General features: G+C 37.8%; 1 protein-coding gene across 1 annotated transcript in view; it reads left to right on the top strand.

Moving 5' to 3' along the window:
- Window positions 1–22,612, top strand: part of DNAH5 (dynein axonemal heavy chain 5) — a 107,344-nt gene that overhangs the window by 3,472 nt on the left and 81,260 nt on the right. Inside the window, exons 2-14 of the mRNA XM_061994820.1 lie at window positions 1,239–1,373; window positions 3,472–3,561; window positions 5,345–5,506; window positions 6,722–6,943; window positions 7,474–7,611; window positions 8,194–8,370; window positions 9,223–9,336; window positions 11,443–11,550; window positions 12,259–12,381; window positions 13,802–14,017; window positions 16,540–16,647; window positions 17,333–17,418; window positions 18,184–18,505. Coding sequence (XP_061850804.1) covers window positions 1,239–1,373; window positions 3,472–3,561; window positions 5,345–5,506; window positions 6,722–6,943; window positions 7,474–7,611; window positions 8,194–8,370; window positions 9,223–9,336; window positions 11,443–11,550; window positions 12,259–12,381; window positions 13,802–14,017; window positions 16,540–16,647; window positions 17,333–17,418; window positions 18,184–18,505 — 2,001 coding nt within the window. The remainder of the gene's footprint in view (window positions 1–1,238; window positions 1,374–3,471; window positions 3,562–5,344; window positions 5,507–6,721; window positions 6,944–7,473; window positions 7,612–8,193; window positions 8,371–9,222; window positions 9,337–11,442; window positions 11,551–12,258; window positions 12,382–13,801; window positions 14,018–16,539; window positions 16,648–17,332; window positions 17,419–18,183; window positions 18,506–22,612) is intronic.

Raw genomic sequence — 22,612 nt, 5'->3', positions numbered from 1 at the left:
TTTTAGGACTCTAGTGTTATCATCTAATGTGAAGCTGATTCAACCCGAAATGGTTGCTTTTTGTGTGTCTGACTAGGAGGAAACTTACTGTGTTGATTTGAGAATATGTAGGAAAGGTCAGTCCTGTGACTGGACATTTCACTTCTGGGAAATTGGAGACAGTGTTAAGGAATGTCAGCATAAAGTGCATGTACAGATTATTCTGCTACTGCATTCTCCAGGCATATCTGTGTAAAGAACAGGATATGTATATTCATCTTTCCGTGGAAAAATGTGTCTAGTGCATTCAGCAATTACAGAGGCATGATAGGAATTACTAGTTGACCAAATAGTTGAAAATTCCCTCAGAAAGTGGGGAAGATATTTACATAAGGATTTAAAGTATATTATGGAAGTCCTATTGACTCTGCAAAAGCCTGTGGATAAACCACTTGTGCATACTTTATAGAGTTACTAGGTTTTTCATAATCACCAGGGAAATAAAGATTGAATTTACCACCAGTGAAACATAATTCTAAATTTCTTTGGAAAATGAAATGATATTAACTCTTGTAATCCTCAAGCACAATAATAACAGTAACTGTTCCAGAAGGCTGTTTTGTCTATAATGTAATGAGTTGTATTACATATGGGAATTCAATTTAATTAGAAGAATAGGCATACTGCTTGAAGAATGGTATAATAGCTATAGTTAAGCGCATCTGTAAACACTTGTGTACCTTGAGGCTTGTGGTTTGTTTTACTTCTCATTATGTTAAAGAGCTAATGTACAAAACCCTAACTTCCTCCAGCAGCATCTGTCTTTATTATAGAATGCTTCCGATATCTTCCATGAATAACAAAGATGGGGCAGAATCCTGTCTTGACTTGGTCATCTGTGACTAGACTGAAAAACTGAGACTAAGGTCTTGAGGTGTTGAGGATAGCTTAGAGAATGATGGAGCCATACATACAAAATACCTTCTTAATTTGTTTTCTACACAGCCCTTCAACAAATAAATCATGTTGTTCAAAAGACTGATGATAGAAACTTTGTGTTAAATCTGAAAATAGAATACAGTAAGTCAACTGTAAAATCGTAATGGGTCGCTTCTTTGAATTTCATTGTGTGCCATAACCCATAAGTATGGAAGAATGTAATGGCCTGTGCTTTTTAAAAAAAATGTCAGAATTTTCTTTGGTTTAATCTTTAAAATAGATTGTGAATTATTCATTGTTATCTTTGGTTTTTATAACAGCAAAAACTCAAGGAAGAGAGGGAGGCTAAACGTGCTCGGCTGGATGGTAGGCACGAATATCTCCTGGATATTGTTGCCTCTTGTGTGAATCTGGATAAAGCAGAAGTAGAAGATGCTATTCTTGATGGCAACCAGGTAATCTGATGAATTTGACAGCAAAACCCATAGGGTGCTTTGGAACTGGTCTTACTGTTAAAGACTTGGTGACGTAGTTGTCAGACTTTGTGTCTGAGATTACTCAAGTCTTCTCATAAAAAAGGAAATCTTCTCTTTCTGAAGAAGAGGAGATTGAGGGGAGATCTTATTAACATTTATAAATATCTAAAGGGTGGGTGTCAGGAGGTTGGGACATCCCTCTTTTCTATAGTAGCTAGCAACAGGACAAGGGGTAATGGGATGAAGCTGGAACACAAAAAGTTCCACTTAAACATAAGAAAAAACTGTTTCACTGTTAAGGTGAGGGAGCCCTGGCACAGGCTGCCCAGAGGGGTTGTGGAGTCTCCTTCCTTGGAGGTCTTCAAGACCCACCTGGACATCTTCCTATGTGACCTGATCTAGGTGAATCTGCTTCTGCAGGGGGATTGGACTAGATGATCTCTAAAGGTCCCTTCCAACCCTGCCATTCTATGATTCTATGAAAAAAGTACTTCTCAGCATTAATTTCAACAAACGTCCTTAGTTTCAGAAGCTGTTGTTAACAGTATTGTTTTTGAAATGGATTAGAATTTCTACTTTCCAGTGGTTACAGATAGTACAGCGAAACCTGTGACTATATTTTGTCCTGGATCCACAGCGTGGAGTCTCTCAATTCTTGAATACATAGTACATGTAGGTTCAAGAAATATAGATTTCAAGAAGACTTAAGCAGACAGGAAGTAGATCTTGTTTTAATCTCTGACACTGAAGTGAACATGATTGTGTTTTTATTGTTGTTGTTTTCTCTGATGTTCTCTCTCCGTGTACCTTCAATTTATGCATTCTCATATCAGTGCTGATACTGTTGAGAAACAGTGAGAGTCCAGTGGAAGACTACCAAGGTAGTGAGAGACATAGTGCACGTGAAGTATGAGAAGAGATAGAGTAAGAGTGAGGAGCACTCAACTAATATCCTGAAGTTGCTTGAAAAGTAATTATAAAGATGGCAGAGCTTAACTCTTCTCAGTGGCTGCAGATGATATGACAAAGGTAATAGCCACAACTTTAAAATTGAACATTAAGAGACTCTTCCTCATCAGGAGGGTGATGCAACATGAGAATAAGTTAAAGTGAGTTGTGGAATTTCTATCCTTGAGGTCTTTGAGACTCAGCCTAGGCAAAGCACTAGATGACCTGATACAGGAGGATATAGGAAAACAAGCTGTGTAGAACACTGTTATGCAAGTTATAAAGCAGAACATGCTTCAGCCTTTTTGCATTCTATCTCTAAATGAGTTTTCTGGCAAACTATATTGCTGAGAATAACTATCAGTTGAAGAAAATATTGCCAACTGTTAACACTTGGAAAGTGAGAAGTGTAATAGTTGTTTTGACCTCATCTTGGAGGACTCAGCCAAGATTTTCTAGAGTAGCAGTTTATGTGGTCTTGGTGTCACTGAAGCCTGTTATTAAATGGAAGATGGATAAATGCATCTGTCTTCATGCTGATGGGGATCCCTTAGCCTTTTTCCTGCACTAGGAAGCACAAATGGTACCAGCAAATGTTTCTGAAGAATTTCAGAATTAGAAGCCTTTCCCTCTGGAAGACTGGTGTGTAACAATGACTTGTAGATCTAGAAGAATAATGTTTTAAGACAGGATTTCCAGTGTTGAAACACTGATCAGCATGCTAATATGGAGCAATTAACTTTCTTCCCAGGCCTGTATGGCCTATACATGAGATCCTGGACTGCATTACAAATACATTGTTCAAAGATACTTGATGGCAGCCTTAAATTGATGGAGAACTGTGAAATCATCCTGCACTTGAGTAAATGAGGAAATGGCTTGGTCCCTCAGTTTGAGAATCATGTGACCTGGCTATATAAAATGTTGTTCTGTTAATTAGGTCTGTGCTGCTGAAGGACGTGGCGACTAAGTAATTTTTTGGCATGTAATAAGTGAGCCTCGTGTGAATTTGTTATTGAACAATGATAATGTGATGAGTATTTGTCAGCCCTTCATGTTAAAAATCTAAGCCAGTTAAGCTTTTCATAGGGTATTCTGTGCACAATGATCTCACCACCATCTCAAACAGCTAGAGCGCATTGACAAATTCCTGGCCCCCCGAGGTCTGCGTCATCTCATGTTCTACTATCAAGATGTGGAGGCAACTGATACAGGTAAAGCAACTTAGGTTTTCCTGCACCATGTGCCTCACAAGTGTGCAAGGAAAACACAGATAGTGACGTTCTTATAAACTGAGGCTTAAGGCAAGTAAAATTGGGGGGAGGGGTAAAGCCTGGTAGTCTAACCTGAGTTCCCCTCACCCATCCCTAAACTGATCAGATGAGCCTACAGTATGACTGCAGTGGCCTTTGGTCTTTGGGATGTGGTGCTAGATGGAGGCAACATGGAAAGCTGGAGAGAAACAAACAAAATCCAAGCAAGCAAATTCATAGCAACATGTGTATTGGGTGAATAAGTAAAAGTCCCCAAAAGACTATGGGCACTGGAGGAAAAAAGGTTAAAAACATGAACTGATGGTGAAGAAGGCAGGTAAGTGTGAGCTGAACTGAGTGGGTTGGAGGCTGCCTTTTCCCACAGCAAAGTAGTTGTACTATCATCACAGTGTGCAGCTACAGTGGGTACTGTACATTTTTTCTTCTGTTGGAGCAGAAGGGTGCCTACAAAACATTTTGTGTCCTTGCAGAGCAGGAGACTGTACTTCTGAGTTCAGGGAGATATACTCCAGTACTCTAAGCAGTCATTTTAAAGTCTGATTTTGTGCCCATCATCCCATGCAGACTTTTTTTGCAATGTTGGTTGAGAATGGCACTTTTAATGTGTACCTTAACTTCCAGCATATCTTTTCTAAAGAGGAAAGCCCTGAAACAACTTGCTCATCTAGCTTCTATAATTGCTGAAGTACAAGGATAGAACAAGTTTATGTTGCCAATAAATCAAATTAATAAAATTCTCAGGGTCAGGATTGTTTTGTTGATGAGAGGTCTCCAGAGGTAAACTAATACAAAGACTTCTGCAGGAAGGGGAAGGAGGGAACATGTGAGTGGCCATCTGATCCAAAGTGGGGATATCTAGGACAGATGATCGTGTGCCTGGTAGGAAAAAGTGCACGGGACCACTCACTTTTTGAAGTTTTCTGGATGTTAGCCTGTAACTACTGATATTAGCAATTCACTTTTTGATCTTTTTGTTTGTGCAATGTCTCACTTAGATGTGTATGATTGCAATTTTACTGTGAGATAACAATAGAAAACTAGTAAGAGAGAAGTAATGTGGCCAAACCTGCAGTTTAAGAGAATTATTTTCCCCCCCTATTATATTTCCCCTGCTACTACCTCTTGGTGACTCTTTAAAAGTGTTACTGACAGCCTAAACTTGTGAGCTGCATATTCATGTTGAGGAAAAAAGAAAGGACAGGAAAGTCCCTTGTAGCTCCCCCACCTTTTTTGTCTTGTCTTGGTTTGGTTTTGGTTTTCTCCCAAAGCATCCATTGTGGCATCTCTCTCCTTGTTTCTATTTTTTTGTGTGTTAGACTTATAATTACATGTTTTTAAGGAAAGACAGTTGATAATAACTTTTCTGAGGTAAACTATATTTGCTGAACTTGTGTTTTTTAAGCAGTAGAGCATTGTCTGCAATGGCATGGCAGCCATCTAAGAGGACCTTGAGCCTGTACTTTTGCTTAGAAGGAATAGAAACCAAAAAAATAACAGAAATTAAAGGCTTTTTATGCGAGAATGGCCAAAGCAGATAAAATAGTTCTTACTGTGCTATGGGGACTCTGGATACTGTGTACTGTCTGTGAGTAGTATTGTGGGGTGGCTTCAGGGGACAGGGGCTCAGAGGTACACAAATAATGACTGAACTGTTTGCTTATAAAACTTCTGTTGGAATAAAAATACTAGAGTGTTTTTTAAATGTTTCTTTTATTTGAATCTATAGAGTACTTCAGCCTTCCAGGAACAGGAGTAAACTCCCATTTGACGAAGAAGAAGAAACCTAAAGTATTTGTGACAGAAGGAAAAGAAGTTGCTTTGACTGGTGTATGCATTTTCTTCATTAGATCTAGTCTTTTTAAACCCATCACAATTGAGAATATCTATCAGGTGAGAGTCTGTGGCTGCTGATTGCTGTACATAATCTTGTTTAAAATTCATTTTCGTCCTGTGATATTTGCTCTCAGCATGTAAATTCACACCCTTTGACATGGAGGAATGAGGAAAAGGACACAGGTTGGAGGGGAGTAACATTATCCTAGCAGCAGCAACTTCAAGTGTATCACTTGAGGCTAAGGAAGAAAATTTATGACAATCCATAATGACAAAGAGTAATTGGTCAATGCCTGCATAACAAGCTGTTAAATTTCAATAAGTACTATCAAATTCACTAAAAATGACAAAGAAAAAAGCTTTTGTTTTTGTGAGTGTATATGTAAATAACTTTTTGGTGATAGACTCCTTAAATCTATGACAGACTGAAGTGAACAAAGCTGGATCAAATGCCCCAGTAGCAGGGAGCACAGAGTAACATGTAGGGAATTCTACAGTGTTAGACAAACTAATCTAAAGTTAGTGCTAAAGTAAGAATGATAGACTATATAATAATTGAATGTTGTGGTAAACTTTCTATAACTTTCTATAATTACATCTTGTAAATCAGACTTCTTCACAAATAATGGTGTAGCCCATGCCGATAGTAGATAAAGCCTTAGAACTAGGACAGACAAGTTGAAAAGTAAAAATTATGTGTCTGAAATACACTTAAATACATCTTGTTTGATGTTAAATTACATTGCTGAAAAAAATGATTGTGGTGCTTCCTAATGAAACAAAAAATAGTTGTCAGATTCATGTAATTTAGAATGTCTAAAAGTTGGACAGAGGTATTCTTCCTGGACCAGAATCTTTGAGCAAGTCATAATTAACTGTAGTTGACAATTCTTTTGGTATCTGAGCCCTTATGTGCATTGATCTCTGCCTATATATGTGTGTGTACATATATATTAAAAAGAGAATTTTGATAGCTTTAGAAGTCGTAGACTAGAATAATTTTTACTCACTCATATAAATAGAGCTGTATAAATAGAACTCTCTTGTACTCTCATATTTTGGAAGTGTTTTAGATCTCTGTTTCCTGTTTTATATGACAAACTGTGACCCTGTGCAAATCTTGCAGCCCCAGGTAGCAAGAACTGTGCTGCTATTGCTTAAAGAGCACCTGTACACACTGATAACTTTTGAGATGATCAAGGCAATAAGACTGGAATAAATATAATGATGTCAATATTTTGTTTTCTTTTGTAACTTGTGTTTCTTTTCCAGGAAGTGAACTTTAGTATGATGAATGTAGGTCGAGATGGCTTACTAAGAAGTATTGAGCAACTGATATCAGAAATCTTCATTCCAGCCTTACAGACTATGGACCATGGCTTGGCTGAACTTGGTGATCCTCAACAAGCTTCCAGTATTAAGCACAACTTTCTTTGTTCACTTGAATCTTTTGTTAGTATGCTAGCAGGAACACAGCAAAATCTGTTGGAAAAGGTAGTGTGTTTACATGGCAAATGGGAACTGATCTAACTGTGACTGTTTCTTGCTCTGGAGCTTTTGGATTAACTGCTGTTGTGGGATACTCATAGAAATTGCTTTTGTTAAACTGCGGAAAAAATAACACCTTTGTCTATTGCTGTCAGTAACTTGTTTAAGGCTGATCTGTGGCTTTAACAGTTCTGCTTCGGTTCTTGTTTGTTCTGGCATCAATACTTTAGAACTATTAATGACTTTCCAATGGCTGTGGCTACTCATCAAGAATGGTTAATGTATGACAATCAGTTTCTTTCACTGTTAATTTCTACTCAGCCTTTGTGAAAGAAAGGGCATGACTGTACAACTGCCAGACTGGTGAATTTGGATACTAGAGTCTAGTTCTGACTCAAACCAGTTTAATTTAAACTGAGGTGGGAATAGGAAGTGAGATATCCCAAGTGAGGCATCCAGTTACTTTTAAAAGTTCCTGGATTTTTTGTCATGAACATTTTAGTGTCTCAGGGTTTTTTTTTAAACTTGTATTTTAGATCAATCTGAAGAAATGTGAAACATATGATCTGAAAACTCTAAAAGGACCTTCAGATTACCTGATGGCTGCTAACAGCATAGATACTCTCGAAAGAATAGAAGTCTGCATGAAAGGATGGACCAAACAAATTGAACAGGTGATACACTGGACAAATACGAAATATCTGCATATTGGCAGATGATGAGTTTAATCCTATTGGCATAGAGTTACCTTTCCATAAAGTTAGGTGTGATCACTTCCTGTATTTTAAAGTACTGTTGGCATGTTTTGTGTGCTTTTACTTCTCAATGAGAGCTTTTCCCACCTACTAGTAAACAGAGCATGCATAATTGTTTGGCAGCTTAGTCCCCTGTTTATGATAATCACCTGTTCTTAAGGTAGAAAACAGTGATTCCCAGTGGATTTAACAAAAGCAAAAGAAATACAGTAATTCAATGAACGCTATTCTAAGTGGTCAAAATTGTACTTTGAAACCTGCTTTGCAGGTTATTTGCAGAAAATGTAATTGTCTATAGTAGTGCTCTTGAGATACTGCTCCCTCTTTAACTCATTACTGGAAAGGCCAAGCAAAATTAAGATCTCTTATGTAAGGTGGTGGCTAAGTTAGGTCATTAATCATGGGAGGTTAATATTAGGAGTTGAATTCTGAATTAATCCATGCCATCCACGCAGATAAAAAATATTAGCTTAACTTACTAATATTATGGTATGACAAAAGATTCTTGCAGAAAATGACCAATTGAGAAAGGAAGCCGATGACCTTGGACCACGAGCAGAACTTGATTACTGGAAAAAGAGATTGGCAAAATTCAGCTACCTTATGGACCAGCTGAAGAGCTCAGATGTGAAGGCAGTGCTTGGAGTACTCGCTGCTGCTAAATCCAAACTGCTGAAGGTTTCTGTTTTAACTTATGACAGATGTTAACACTAGAAATGCTCTCTATACCCTAGCTCATTTTAGTGATGTATGTAACACTGCTGGCAAGGAAATTATTGAAGAATCTTCAGCTTTTGTTTTCTTCATCCTTCCCTATTTCTCTCTTTGAGTAGATAAAGTTTAAATCTGGTTTAATTTATTGGGCAAAAGATTGGGAATCTCCTTTTGTTTATAGGCTGATAAAGTCCTACATCCACATGGCTTCAAAGAAGCAAATACTTTGAATCTTTGAAAAGTTGATTATTAAATCAGAAAATTGTATTTATGAACCGAATAAAAAAATGAACTGAATTTTAGAAATGAGGGATGTGTTTGTGTTTTCTTTTCATATTTAATGAAGAGAAAATATAAACATACACATCATTTTTTAAACCTCTTTTTCATGTTGTTGCAGTATCTGTCAAAAGTGCTTGTGGTGTCATCGTTTCTGGTATTGACCCATCAGAAACAGAAAAATAAGTGAATAAAACAAACAAACCATCTTGGCTCACCAAAAAGAGAGATATATGTAACAAATACACGGTTGTATCTTCATCAATCCATCAAGCAAAAATAGTCAGCAGATATCTATGTATTTTACAGCAGCCCTGACTTGACACTATTGCTGACAGTTTGTTGACTTGAGTAGTCTGGGCTAGTTATTGAAGCAAAATTAGGACCTGTTGCTCATCTTGGATAAACAATTGTAACACTGAAATAAGAAATCTCTGCTTTCAAATGTGTTAAAAAGCTAATGACAAAACAGAGTGATCTCAAACCAGTTTTTCTGGAATGTGTGGTTTTATTTTCTTTTCAACTTTTTGTCCTTAGAACTGGCGAGTGTTGGACATTCGCATCACTGATGCAGCAAATGAAGCTAAAGATAACGTGAAGTATCTATATTGTCTGGAAAAATGTTGTGACCCATTATACAATAGTGATCCTGTAAGTAGAACTTCTAAATTCTTAAATCTCTCAAGACAAAATGCACAGGTAGTATTTTAAGCATGCATCTCCAGTTCGAGACTGGGTTCAGTTACCCTAAAAGTGACTCTCCTGGTTTCAGCTGTGATAGAATTATACTTTTTTCCTATTGACTGGTACAGGGCTGTGTTTTGGATTTATGCTGAAAACAAAGTTGATAACAGGAATATTTTAGTTATTGGTGAGCAATTCTTATACAGTAGCAAAGCCTTTTCTCCTTCTCACATTGCCCAGCCAGTGAGGAGGCTGGGGGTGCACAAGAAGCTGGGAGGAAGCATGGCCGATTTTCCTGGTTCTCCTCCCCAACTGGCCAGACAGGAGTACATGTGAGCGAGCTCAGTTGCTGCCTGGACTTATACCATAACTGTGGCCTACTGGGAATTTCTGGCTACAAAATAAAGTACTGTTTTCCTTGCTGTGGTATCTATGAAACTTTTGGTCTGATGATGAAGCTAGATTCTATTACAGGAGGAAGAGAATTACTTGTGATTTTGTTTTTTAAAGAAAAAAGAGGAATGACAGTGAACCTAGTGTTATGCTAAAGACAAAGACTGGGCTTTTGTCTTTGTGTTGGTAGTCAGGTCCTGCTTAGCCTAACATTTCTAAGGCAATTTTCAGCTTCTTGTGTTAGGGAAACATAAATATGGTTATGTAAATATTAAGGTGTAGATGTAAATCACCTTCTCATACTGTAGAAATGGAATGATGCAGGCATGACAAGTAGTAAAAAAAACCAACCAGCCTAAAGTATAGGATAGGAGGAAAGGTTCTCATTGTCCAGTTTTTACTAAAGTAGGTGGCAAACAGTTGCTTTTATTAAAACCAGTTTTACATCTGACTGCCTGTGTCTTGCTAGTCAGAGAAATACGACATATATCCATGAAGACTCAAAGCTTTGACCATTCTACCTACCTCTCTCTCCATACTTTTCCCAAAGTGAAATCACTTCCAAAGAGCACTCTGGGCAACCGTGGTATGGCTCTGTTTGTTTCCCTTTACTGGACAGTGTTAGAACAGTGTGTGCTTTCAGTGTTTCTCAATCTGATATTTGAGTCTCACTAATGAAAGGGTAGTATGATAGTGACATAAATTGGCATGTTTGCTATTGGCACTGTGCAAAGTCTGTTGAACTTGGCCTGTTTTGTGCTCCTGATACTGGCTTTCACCAAGGAGGAAATGATGCCAACTTCAGAGGTTAGTTTTGAGAGGATGTAGTACTTGGGGTGGAAGCTATTGTGGCATGCCGTGTGAAACTCTTACCAATGTTTACCTGTAAAATGTTGAGAACCAGTTGTCAATAGAGTAAAAGTGTCATTGCTTTGGAAATTCACAGATGAGGGAGGAGCTGTCTGAAAAGTCCTTGGCAGGACTGTGAGGGTTTTGAAATGACACTTCTCTTCAAAGTATTTATCAAAAAGCATTTTTCTTGTACACAAAGCCTATGGTGAATTCTCTCTCCTTGAGGCTGACAGGGCTGTTTCTCTCCCTCTGTCCCTCAGTCCCTGCTGCTGAGCAGAGTTTTGCCTGCTCTTCCCCAGGCTTTCCCTGAGGCACTCGCCTGCTCTGGGCTGAGGAGCTCAGTTGTGCCCTGTGCTGGAACTGGCTATGTCTGGCACCTCCCCACCAGCACCCCAAAGAACGAGCTTTAAGATCAGCTTCACTCAGGCAGGCACTTCATCTATTACATAGGATTTTTTACCATCTAAATGTCAGTACTATAGGAAAAGTGTTCTTCATAGTTCCTTTATTCAAATGAGTGCAATGAGGCTTTTAATGTAATTTGAAGACTCTTTTTATATGCAAGCTGACATCAGGTTTAGCAAAAGAGTAACCAAACACACTTTTTTTTTGTGGAAATAAGTGGTACTTCTGAAGAGGCCGTCGTCTCTACCAAATTTTACCCTCTGACCAAAATTCTTCCAGTGAACATCCTAGTGAAAATTTTCCCCCAAGCCAAATTGTAGAGCTTGTAGGGTGAAGTTGGAGACCATAAGTCCTGCATTCTCTAATTAGGTGTTGAGCTGAAAGAAGTACTGAGGAGAGTTCAAACTATTTGTTCCTTTCCAGGTATCCATGGTGGATGCTATTCCAGGACTCATAAATACAATTAAAATGATTCAGAGTATCTCTCAGTACTACAACACGTCTGAAAAGATATCCTCACTGTTTGTGAAGGTTGGTGCCACAGTGTGAAGGGAAATTTTTCACAGATTTCTCTGTGTTATTGCTTGAGTGAGAAACAAAAAGCACAAAGGGATGAAGCAGTTGAAGAGGCAGCATTTTGGTCAATTTAATGCTGCTTTTTGAATGTGTGGCGAATTGGAAATAGTGATAAAGCTAGTTCAGAGTTAGAACTTTACTGTCTGTCATTTGGAGTTGTAAGAAATTTTTCAGGCTTCTTGAAGATCAGGGCTAATCTCAACTCTGATGTGAATGGATGGAGGAGCTAATTGTTACAATGAGTTTTACCTGTGGTGAGGTGATTTTTGCAGAATCAGTTGTATTAAACTTATATAGCCCTTAAACCTCTTTATGTTTGCATAAAGAAATGGAGTCGTAAGGACAACCTTTTCTTTAAATTATTACATTCTCACAAGCCCTTGATTTTACCTTTGCTTTCAAAAGTGCCAAAGTCTTATGATTTTGTAGTCCTCAATGTCATTTCAAGCTTGCTACAAGCATAGTTAATCCGCATTTTGGTGGTGCAATCGTCTGTAGACTGGATATTGCAAGGAAGACAGTCTATGTGGCTGGTAATTAGTATTGCTATTTTGCATGTTTTAGGCTGCTAGAGTCAGAGGGATGGGATGAGACTGAAAGAAGGGCTAGGTCTGCTTTGTCTTGAAATACTTTTTTTTTTCACAAAGTTAAAACTGCTTTTAGGTGACCAATCAGATGATCACAGCATGTAAATCTTATATTACAAACAACAACACAGCCACCATCTGGAATCAACCTCAGGAGACAGTTATGGAAAAGCTACAAGCAGCCATTAGACTTAAACAGGTAGGTGGGAAGAGAATGTGGAAAGTAGAATATAAAGTGAGATTTAGAGGGGTATGATTAGAAAAACTTTCTTTTATAAGAAGCAGCAGTGTTACAATGAAGGAAAATGAAGAACTGGAGTGGGAATCTTTGTTAGATGTAACAGGGAATTTAGGCAGTGTCTGTTGACCTCCTGCAAGCAGGATTTTGATGGTTAGCCTAACTTAACTATGCTCCTTATATGAGAATTACTTGGATTTTCATGTCAGAGAGTCTGAATGAAGTTTCTTCTCATGTGATCAAGGTTATGTGATGCAAATGAAAACAGAGAGAGTTACTGAGCTGAATATATTCCAAAGACACATGGACAAGCTATACATTTAGAAAATGTAATTTAAGGAACTGAGAAGAATTCAGCTGTCCAAGTTGTGTAGAATTGTTGGGAAGATAACTGTATTTATTTTTGCAGACACTTCCATGATCATTTTGAGGATTCTTTGCCCCACCCACCCCCATTTTATTTCCCTTTACAACATAGGATAATTCAGCTTGGAAGGGTCCTCAGCAGATATCTAGTTATTATACCATCAGCAACAGGTTTAAAATTTGTATGTTTATATAAATATATAAAAAATTACTCAGTTACTGCTTTAAATATGTGGAAAAATTAGGGTTTTATTTGACTCTTATTAGTTCCAAAAGCTTTCAGCAAGTCAGTAGATTAAAACTTAAAATTTGAACCCCTAAGAACTTAGGAAATTCCAAGTCCCGTGTGTTAATGTCTCCAAATGGAATTATTAATACCTGTATGGGATAAAAAATAATGAACATTGTATTTTAAAGAGAAATTACTCTTGCTATAAAGCATTTCAAGCACCTCTGTTGACTGTGATGACTAGTCTGTCTTTGGGAAAGTTTTAATTTTAGTATGTTTGCAATAAGGTTTGTGCCTGTTTAACAAAGCAGAATGAAAACTGGAAGCTGCTGTGGAGCAGCATTCTAGCTTCAGAATGGCATTTGTGCTGGAAATTGATTTTGGAAGCATAATTGCTTAATCAAACTGCTCAACACACGACCATTATTTTCAGTTTCCAAAAACTGAAATTTGGATTGTCATCTTGGATATTCAGTAAACTCATCAAGCTGTGCTATACAGTGGAGGGAACAGAATTTCACGCTACCTAATGATGGAATGTACAAAACCATACATATGCAGTTCATTTTTTGGATGAAATGTGTGATCATGTAATACCATTCTTTGGTTGGTTTTCAAAGATAAATCCTGCTACTGTCTATGATGTGTATGATTGTTTATGGGTGAAACATCTGCTTGATATCAACCTAGGATAATACCTGTGTGCATAAATTTTGTTCTAGCTGGTGACAGTGCCTTTTATTCTCTTCTTTACATTCCTCTTTTAAATCCTACTCTGTTTTTTAGGAGTATCAAAACTGCTTTCATGAGATAAAGAAGAAATTAGAACAAAATCCAGCTGAAAGACAGTTTGATTTTAGTGAGATGTATATCTTTGGAAAATTCGAAACCTTTCATCGACGTCTCATAAAGATAATAGATGTGTTCAATACTGTGAAAACCTACTCAGTTCTACAGGAGTCTAAGATAGAGGGATTGGAAGGAATGATCACAAAATATGAGGTACACAGTATGTTTTGGATATCATGTCAGTCTGACTTGAACTTTAAACAATAAATCATTATGAAAATTAGAGAAGGATTTATCAAGAGAAGAATTAACTCTGTAAGTTGTGCTGAAATTACTGGGTAATAGCAATGTAAATGCTGTGGAAGTGAGCAGAAAAGATGGAAAGAGACAGGTGGACACGTGAAAGAGCTATGTTAAAATCAGAGTTGCTTGAAAAAAACCTTTTGATGTAGTAACAGGAGTAACTGGAGCCATAGATTTGTGTTATGATCAAAAGAAAATGTGAGAATAGTAACATTTCTGTCTTGACTAATGTTTTACTACCTGTAAAACTGAACTGTGACTGAAATTACAGACAGTCTTCGTCTCTTGCCCATTTTTCTCGGGGTACCTGATCAATGCCTGCCAGTAATGCTGTCTTCATTGCCATAGTGATTGGTGCTTGCTGAAGTCAGATTTTCCTTGTAGCTTAGAGTGAAGCAATCCTCAGCTCTATTTCTGTGCTGTATAAATACAAACAAGTATAACTGTGATTTCTTGAACTAATTTAACAACCCTCAAAACCAAACAAAGCAACCAAAAAACCACTCAGAAAATTGGACTTTCAGAATTAGCAGAAATAACAGAATATTGAGCTTAATTCCAGCAAAATAGGTTTACTAGGTTTACATACTAACTGTATTCTAGATGTAGAGTATGGTAAGGAACTTTGTGTTTTATCAGGGAATAAAGACTTAATTGTCAACTGGTTATTTTTGGGGTGAGGGAGGCAGAGAAATGACTTAGCTGCTTTACTCTGGAAAGTTCTTCAAGTTCAGACATTTTTTTTAATAACAGTAAAATCCTGTTGCTTACTATTCAGGTTTCTTTTCTGGTCCTTTTATGAAGAAGGAATAAGAACTGTAGATTGCTTTTGTGATACAGTGTGATACACACGTGATAGACGTCTACCGTACGATACACGTGATACAGTGGCAGTGCAGGCAAATGTGGCATTGTAATTTGCTTCACCCTGTCCTTGTCCTTTTTGTTGCAACCATGAGTAAATCACTTTAGTTAACTGTAGGGTAAAATGTGACTATTCAATGCACCATCTGGTTTGATTCACTCCCTGTTTCAGTCTGGGGTTTTGATTCCAAGACTCCATTGTTCATAGTAGCCAATTTATTCTCTTCCATAGTCTTCTGAGAAGAAAGGATAGCTTGATCCAAGACTATTCCACATGAGCAGGATAAGTGTGGGCTGCTCTAAATTTTGCTTTCTTCACCAAGAACTGCTCTGTAAAACTGTGCAAACAGGCTTCTCACCAACTTAGATTAGCTGAGGATTTTCAGATCATGCTATGAAGATACTATTTTGGTAGGCTAAAACACATATCTCGTTTATTTGGGACATTTGTATTTGAAAAGCTACCTGTGACCATTAGCTCAGGCTGTGATACAGTCTGCAAACTCTGCACAGATATGCTTCATTATTGACTGCAGCACTCAAGTCCTGAAGTAAAAGCTTTGTGGGAGACCTAGTTAACATGAAATCAATTCCATTTGGGGGTGAGGGGGAGGCAGGTAAGGGGAAATTGTCTATGCTTAGGTAGAAAATACTGCATGGGAGGTTCTGGATAGTCTTCATAAAAGACAGAGGGTGATTGTACTTATTTAACAGTGACAAAATTGAGGTACTAAATAATTTGCCATTGGACCACAACTGTAGTTATGTGATTGCTTATATGTCTTCAGAAGTTTTTACAATAGGAAGTTATTATGTTGAAGTTCTTTATGTTTTACCAATTAGTTGCTCTCTATGATTTCCCCATTTTTAGAGGAAAAGATGGAATTTTTATTTACAGCAAAACAATAAAACTGAAGTTCAGTTGACTTATAAGAGAAAGGTAGATGTCTGCTGTGCTGAAAATACATTGAGCTTTGTAGCTGTTCTGTGTAAACTACTGGGATGCTGAGCAGTGGTAGAACTCCATTAACTGTACAGCTGATGGGAGATGCTGAAAGTTGTACTTTCTTTTGAGTAGACAGCAGCTATGTAAGTGAAGCAAAGAATAACAAGGCCTGGGCTGGTGATGTGCTGCATCTTACTGTGACTTTTCAATAGTCTGTTTTTCTATGGAATCACTTAAAGTCATGGAAAACACTAATGTGAAAATATCTTTCTGTGTTAAATTTTGTTAACTCAGAAATAATGAACCTCTGCATGAGATAGTATTTAATGGGTAAGAAATGTGTTGGAGGAAAAACAAGACTGAATTTTCTGTCAGTTCTAATTGACTTAAACCAGAAGTAAATAATAGAAATGAAATTTTTATGGCCATTACACTAACTTGTTTCTGGCAAATATGTAATTTAAGTAGTTTACTTATATTGCTCGGCAAATGCTGGTAACTAATATCAAAGGTAAAATGTGAATGTGCTCAGCCTGGTGCAAAATATTTTAGTATGGTGGGTCTTTTTGATAAGACAATTTACTTTTGGTGATAACTTTCTTTTTTTTGTGAAACTCTTCAGAGTGTTGTTAACATCATGAAGAAAGGGAACTACAATTTCTTGGATCAACGGAAGACTGATTTTGACCAAGACTATGAAGAGTTTTGCAAAGAGATAAGTGACCTTCATGTGAGTTTTATGGTTCAAATAATAATTTAATTTAGTGATGAAAACAAAAGTACCTCTAGTTGAGTTTTCACCAAATGAATGATGCAATTCTGAAATGGAAAAATTATGCTAATGTATCTTCACTTCAAAAGTTACAGTTATTTTGTAGCTTTCAGATCAGTTTCATGAAACATACCAGAAAGGGCCTTTCTCAACAAAAGGATTTTTCATTACTGAACTTTATTTGGAAGTTGTGTTAGCACAAATGACACAAAAACAGATGATTTTATTGATAGCACAAATAAGTCAGATAATTTCCCAGGGTTCTGAAATCACGAGATGGTGAGAGGAAAGGACAGCTGTAGAAGAAAAAATTAAAAAGAAAAACTTGGCTTGCTGTGACTGCCAAAGAGGTTAGCAAGCACTCTGAGGGCTCTCAGCATGGTGGAATATTTGAGGGTAGAAAAACTTAGGCTGGTTGCACAGCTACACAGGGAACTTGGAAAGAAAATGTCTTTCAAGTTGGTCCTATATTGTTTAATTCCTGATGGAAGGAAGAAAGGGAAAAATGATACTTATTGAGGTTAGTTTCACATAAATTACCTTCTAGTACAATGCATGATAAATCCTGTCAAATAATGCCCGACATTTTTGAGATGTGCACCTTACATGGTTCTCTGCTCTGTAATTATTTGCTGTCTTTCAGGGTCAATTAAGACTTTTCATGGACGTCACCTTTGAAAATATCCTGAACACTGAAAAAGCACTGAGCATGTTGAAGAAATTTGAAAGGTACTATATCCTATCTAGATTACTAGAATTCTGACAGGAGATGGAAATAACAGTTTGAGGATAGTGGAAAGTGAGGGGAGTGGAGCAGAAGGCATCTCCTTAAACATAAACAAAAAACCCTCCAACCTCCTCTCATTAAACTGTTTATCTCTGTTAAGAGATGTCCTCTCAGCAGTGTTGATGAATAAAAGCTGTATCTTATTTGTATCAGAAAATGCAAAATATAAGTGGATTTTGAACTTCATGTTTCAAAATTAACATAAGCACAGGAATACTTTCTGACTGTTAGAATATTTGCCTTAGCTTTGTCCTTGAACAATGACATTAATTTGTTACCACAGTGGAGTTAGGAGAGAAAGTAAAATGCTTTCATTAGGAAACAGTGAAATTCATCTTGATAAATTCATTGTTGTAAAGCAGCCTCAGTCTTTATTGCATCAATTTTCTTAGAATTTTCTGTGTAATGGAGTAGACTGTTAGTGGTGGATTGGTTACAGTTTGCTGCACATAATTTTAGCACAGTGTTTGGAAACAGTGGCAAAACAGAAAATGTGTAGACTTACTTGCAAACTTTTATCATCTGGTCTAAATCTTGGTTGCTCAGAATGAGATTATGACAACATTTGTTCAAGCTTCAGTGGAAACTCTGCCACTAAAGTAGTTATTTCCCAAAGAATGCAAGGGAATCTGGAATGACTGTATTTTCCAATAATATGTCAGAAGTATCAAAGGAACCTTTTTGATGATTATTACTTTTCTAAGCAGATTGCAAATCCCAAATCTTGGCATTGATGAAAAGTATCAACAAGTACTTCAAAACTATGGTCATGACATCGAAACGGTCTGTAAGATCTACACTAGACAGAAGCATGACCCTCCACTGGCTCGTAATCTGCCTCCAATAGCTGGTAAGATCTTGTGGGCACGCCACCTATTCCATAGGATCCAGGAGCCCATGGAGGCTTTCCAGAGGCACGCGACTGTTCTGCAAACACCAGATGGCAAAGGCATAATCCGCAACTACAACAAAGTAGCAAAGGTTCTGATGGAGTTTGAGGTGATCTACCACAGGGGATGGCTTCAGCAGGTAAACAGGACTATTTTGATTAGGATGTTTCTTTTAAAATGAATGTTTGTTGTTGGTAGACTAATAACATCTGGCTTTTCTGACCAGGTTGGATTCCTTTTTTTTTCTCAGATCTCAGTGATCCACTGAGTTAGAGCAGTGTGAAGGAATCTCTGGTTAATAGCAGTAGTTAGGTATGCTGAGCTTTAAACTTAGGATGAGAGAAGGAATAAAAAAAGGTACTTTAGAAGAAAGTGTGTCTATTGATAAACACTACCTGTACTGAGAGTGTCTGTGCAGTGCCTGTACATTATAACTAAGAAGTTACAATGGAAAATATTTATTATGGAAATGTATAACAAAAGTTCAGTGATAGCCTTAGCTGCCTCTTTGTCATAGAATCATAGAATGGCAGGGGTTGGAAGGGACCTTTAGAGATCATCTAGTCCAACCCCCCTGCAGAAGCAGGTTCACCTAGATCAGGTTGCATAGGAACATGCCCAGGCGGGTCTTGAAGACCTCCAAGGAAGGAGACTCCACAACCCCTCTGGGCAGCCTGTGCCAGGGCTCCCTCAGCTCACAGTGAAATAGTTTTTTCTTATATTTAAGTGGAACTTTTTGTGTTTCAGCTTCATCCCATTAACCCTTGTCCTGTTGCTAGCTACTATAGAAAAGAGGGATGTCCCAACCTCCTGACACCTACCCTTTAGATGTTTATAAATGTTAATAAGGTCACCCCTCAGTCTCCTCTTCTCCACACTAAACAGCCTCAGTTCCCGCAGCCTTTCCTCATATGAAAGATGTTCCATTCCCCTGATCATCTTGGTGGCCCTGCACTGGACTCTCTCCAGCACTTTCCTGTCCCTCTTGAGCTGAGGAGCCCAGAACTGGACACAGTACTCCAGATGATGCCTCACCAGGGCAGAGTAGAGAGGGAGAAGAACCTCCCTCTTGGTTTAATTACAGATCTGAAACACAGCGGCATCCAAACTGCTATGAAGAAAATTAACTCCATTCCAGTGAGAGTACAGAGTCATTTTGTTTCCCATCAACCATTTGCTAAGGCAGAATACTTTGTAGCCTGAGTTTACTTCAGAAAACATGGTTTACCTGAAGTTCTAAATCTCACCTGATGGATTTTGCCCTCTTTGTACATCTCTATACTTCCTCTGTACATTTGTGCTCTCTGAATGCCTTCATATTACTTCATATGGCTTCTGCAGGGACTACATTATAGCATTGAAATCTCTGCAAGTTTCTGCTATTTTATTGGGATATTTTCCACCTCAGTTTCTTTGTTGACATACCGAAGAGTAAGTTGTAGAAAAATTTGGCTCAGCATTTCAAATTTCAAAAAAGAGGATCAGGATTTCCAGATTATTGTTTTGAAAGTGGGGGCACAAATAGCAATGCATCTGCCTCCTCTTCTTGGAGCTTAGCCCCAGCTTTTGTACCATGTGTACCACTCTTGTCCAGTGTGAATATACTAAGTTTTCTTGACTCTTTCTTCCCCTTTCACACTCGTATTTGCCAGGAAAGTTTGAAGGATCATTGGATTGGATTGATACTGTAAGTGAGAAAGCTTGTGCCAATTTGGTATATTAAAACAGGACAAGCGACTTCAATATTAGAGATTGTTATAATATACTATATTCAGGCTGCCTTAGCATCTGCATATATGTTATTGATGATTAATCTGGTGTTAACTATCAGTTGGGGATTAAGGGACCTGAAGAGTACTACTTCAACTGTTCTTTCATTATAGATTATGTTTCAGCTACATCAGATCTAAGTTCTGTTGGCCTCTATGTAATTGAGCCTCCTCCTGGGCAGTAATGAAACTTGTCATGGTTGTACATAGAAATGTCTTTGATTTCAGATGCTTATTCTGGTAACTTGAGAAGTCCATCTTTGATTTCATAAGTTCTTCACAGAGAGCTGGTATGGTATTTGTGTAACTCATGTTTTATGAAAAAGGAAGATTTTGGCTCTTGTTTAGTGTTTCTGTCTTGGACTTAGTTTCTGATTTGATGCATGTACTGTGCTGGATACCTCCATCATTTCAAGCATGCTAATGGTAGGTTTCCATGCATTGTACCTGCTGTGGATACCCTTTCCCTGCCTGGAGACTTTTAAGCTGTATTCCCTAACTGATCTATAAAGACTAAGGAGGATGTATGCTTCTTATGAGACTACACCATCTTCTTTGGCTAGATGATTGACCTAGTGATTAAATTTTCTGATGTGTAGCATGTTTTGATGGAGCAGTCAAGTACATTCTTCTTTCATCTTTTACAAAATGACTGTAACGTTCAAGGAATATCCCCTGAACTGGTGCCTTTCTTTGCAAAAGCATGATGATCTGTGATCTGATTCTGATCTATGCTAAAAGCAAGGGTCTAGTTTCTGCTATAGCAGTCTATTGGCAACCATCTAAACTTCCAGAGCCTGCTCTGACCTTATACTCATTAGGTGGGAATAAGGGCAGGTTGATTTCAAGTTTGTGAAATGAGCACACATGCCTTGAAAATACATGGAAAATGTATCTTGCTTTAACACTGATGCACTTTTCTACCATGTATGGCAAAAACTGTGACTACTGTTCAGTAGTCTTCTCTCTTGGCCACTGGAGTGCAGATGGATATGGACATGAGTATCACAGCACACAAGGTGGAGCTCCTGCTCTACTTCTGAACAAAAGAAAAACGAGGGGGGGGGGGGGGAAGCGGGGGACAAGCGTCCTGTGGGAATACTAATGCAACAGAAATAGGGCTGTAGCTCCTACTACTTTTTATTCTCCTGTATAGAGGAAACAGTTAAGCTTAGTGACACTTTCTGGTCTTTCTGAATATTGTTTTCCACTTTTGCCTGTTTGCTACTGGATAGTTACCACCTTGTTTATCCACTTTTTAAACAGCATAAAATTGAAAGACAATATTTTTGAGCTATAGCCAATAATGTTCAACCTGGACATACTAAAATAATAAAATACCAGGAAATATGAAAGTTACTATAATTCTGTGGCAGTGTTAAGATTTGTGCCTTCAGTGTACCCTTTGTTTCTCTTACCGATTGTTGTTTCCATAATAATGAAAACTGCATGAAAAGCACAAATGAGAAAGGAAGAGACTTATAGTGTGAATAATGAGTCTGAAGTCCAAACAAGAGTGCAGTAAGATTTTCTGGTGAGCTTTGCAGAAATAAACTCATCTCCTGTTTAAGGCAGCTGTGCAGAGTGACTTTGATCCTAGTGGGCAGAGCATGACAACTTCACTGGCAAAACTTGATTAGGCGATTTCTTGAAAAATGCTGTGCAAAGTGTCACAATAATATGTGATACAGCTGAAGCAAACAGTGCAGTCAACTGTGGTTTAGACATTGAAAGGAAGTGCAAATGTTCAGTGTGTGTTCTATTAAAAAAAAGAAAAAAACTACACTGAAAAAAATCAATGGGCTATTAAGCTACTGCTTAAAACCAAGCTCCACCTCAATATAACGTGATGCATGAAATTTGAGAAAGGAAATAAAGGACAATCAAATTATGTCAGCAAGAGGACAACTGGAAAATAGGAATAACAGCCAAGATTTTCATGTAGGAAAGTTGTCCTACCTAAGGCATGACTTAGAATCATAGAATCGTTTTGGCTGGAAGAGACCTTTAAGATCGAGTGCAGCCTTTGTCCCAGCCGTATCAACCACTAGACCGTTTCCCTAAGTGCAACATCCAACCGTCTCTTAAACACCTCCAGGGATGGTTTCAGCCAATTTTTCAGTGCGTGGTGGTCTTATGAATCCTCTCCCTTCCAATCACAAGGAGAACAAATGGCATTCCAATATTCAAATAAGGTAGTTAAGCCAATAGTGGGATTAGACCTCCCTTTGAAGAATTTAAAAAAATCTACAGTAAACATTAGTTTAAGTTGTCCTAAAAATTTATGCAGAGGCTGGATATAATTGGGAGTTTCATTAAGACTGGAGTGCTGCTGTATGTTAGGTAGTAGAAAACAAGTGAAAGGAGCAATGTGAATAAGTTTTATTCAAAAAGTGTCTGAAGCATTCAAGAAAACTTTTGTACCTCGAGAAGGTTGTGTGCAGCCTTATTGCTGAATGTACAATAAGTTTTAAGGA

Source organism: Colius striatus, chromosome 4, assembly GCF_028858725.1.
Source record: "Colius striatus isolate bColStr4 chromosome 4, bColStr4.1.hap1, whole genome shotgun sequence".
NCBI classification, from domain to species: domain Eukaryota; kingdom Metazoa; phylum Chordata; class Aves; order Coliiformes; family Coliidae; genus Colius; species Colius striatus.
Note: the sequence above shows the minus strand (reverse complement) of the source record. Positions and strands in the feature narration are given on the sequence as shown.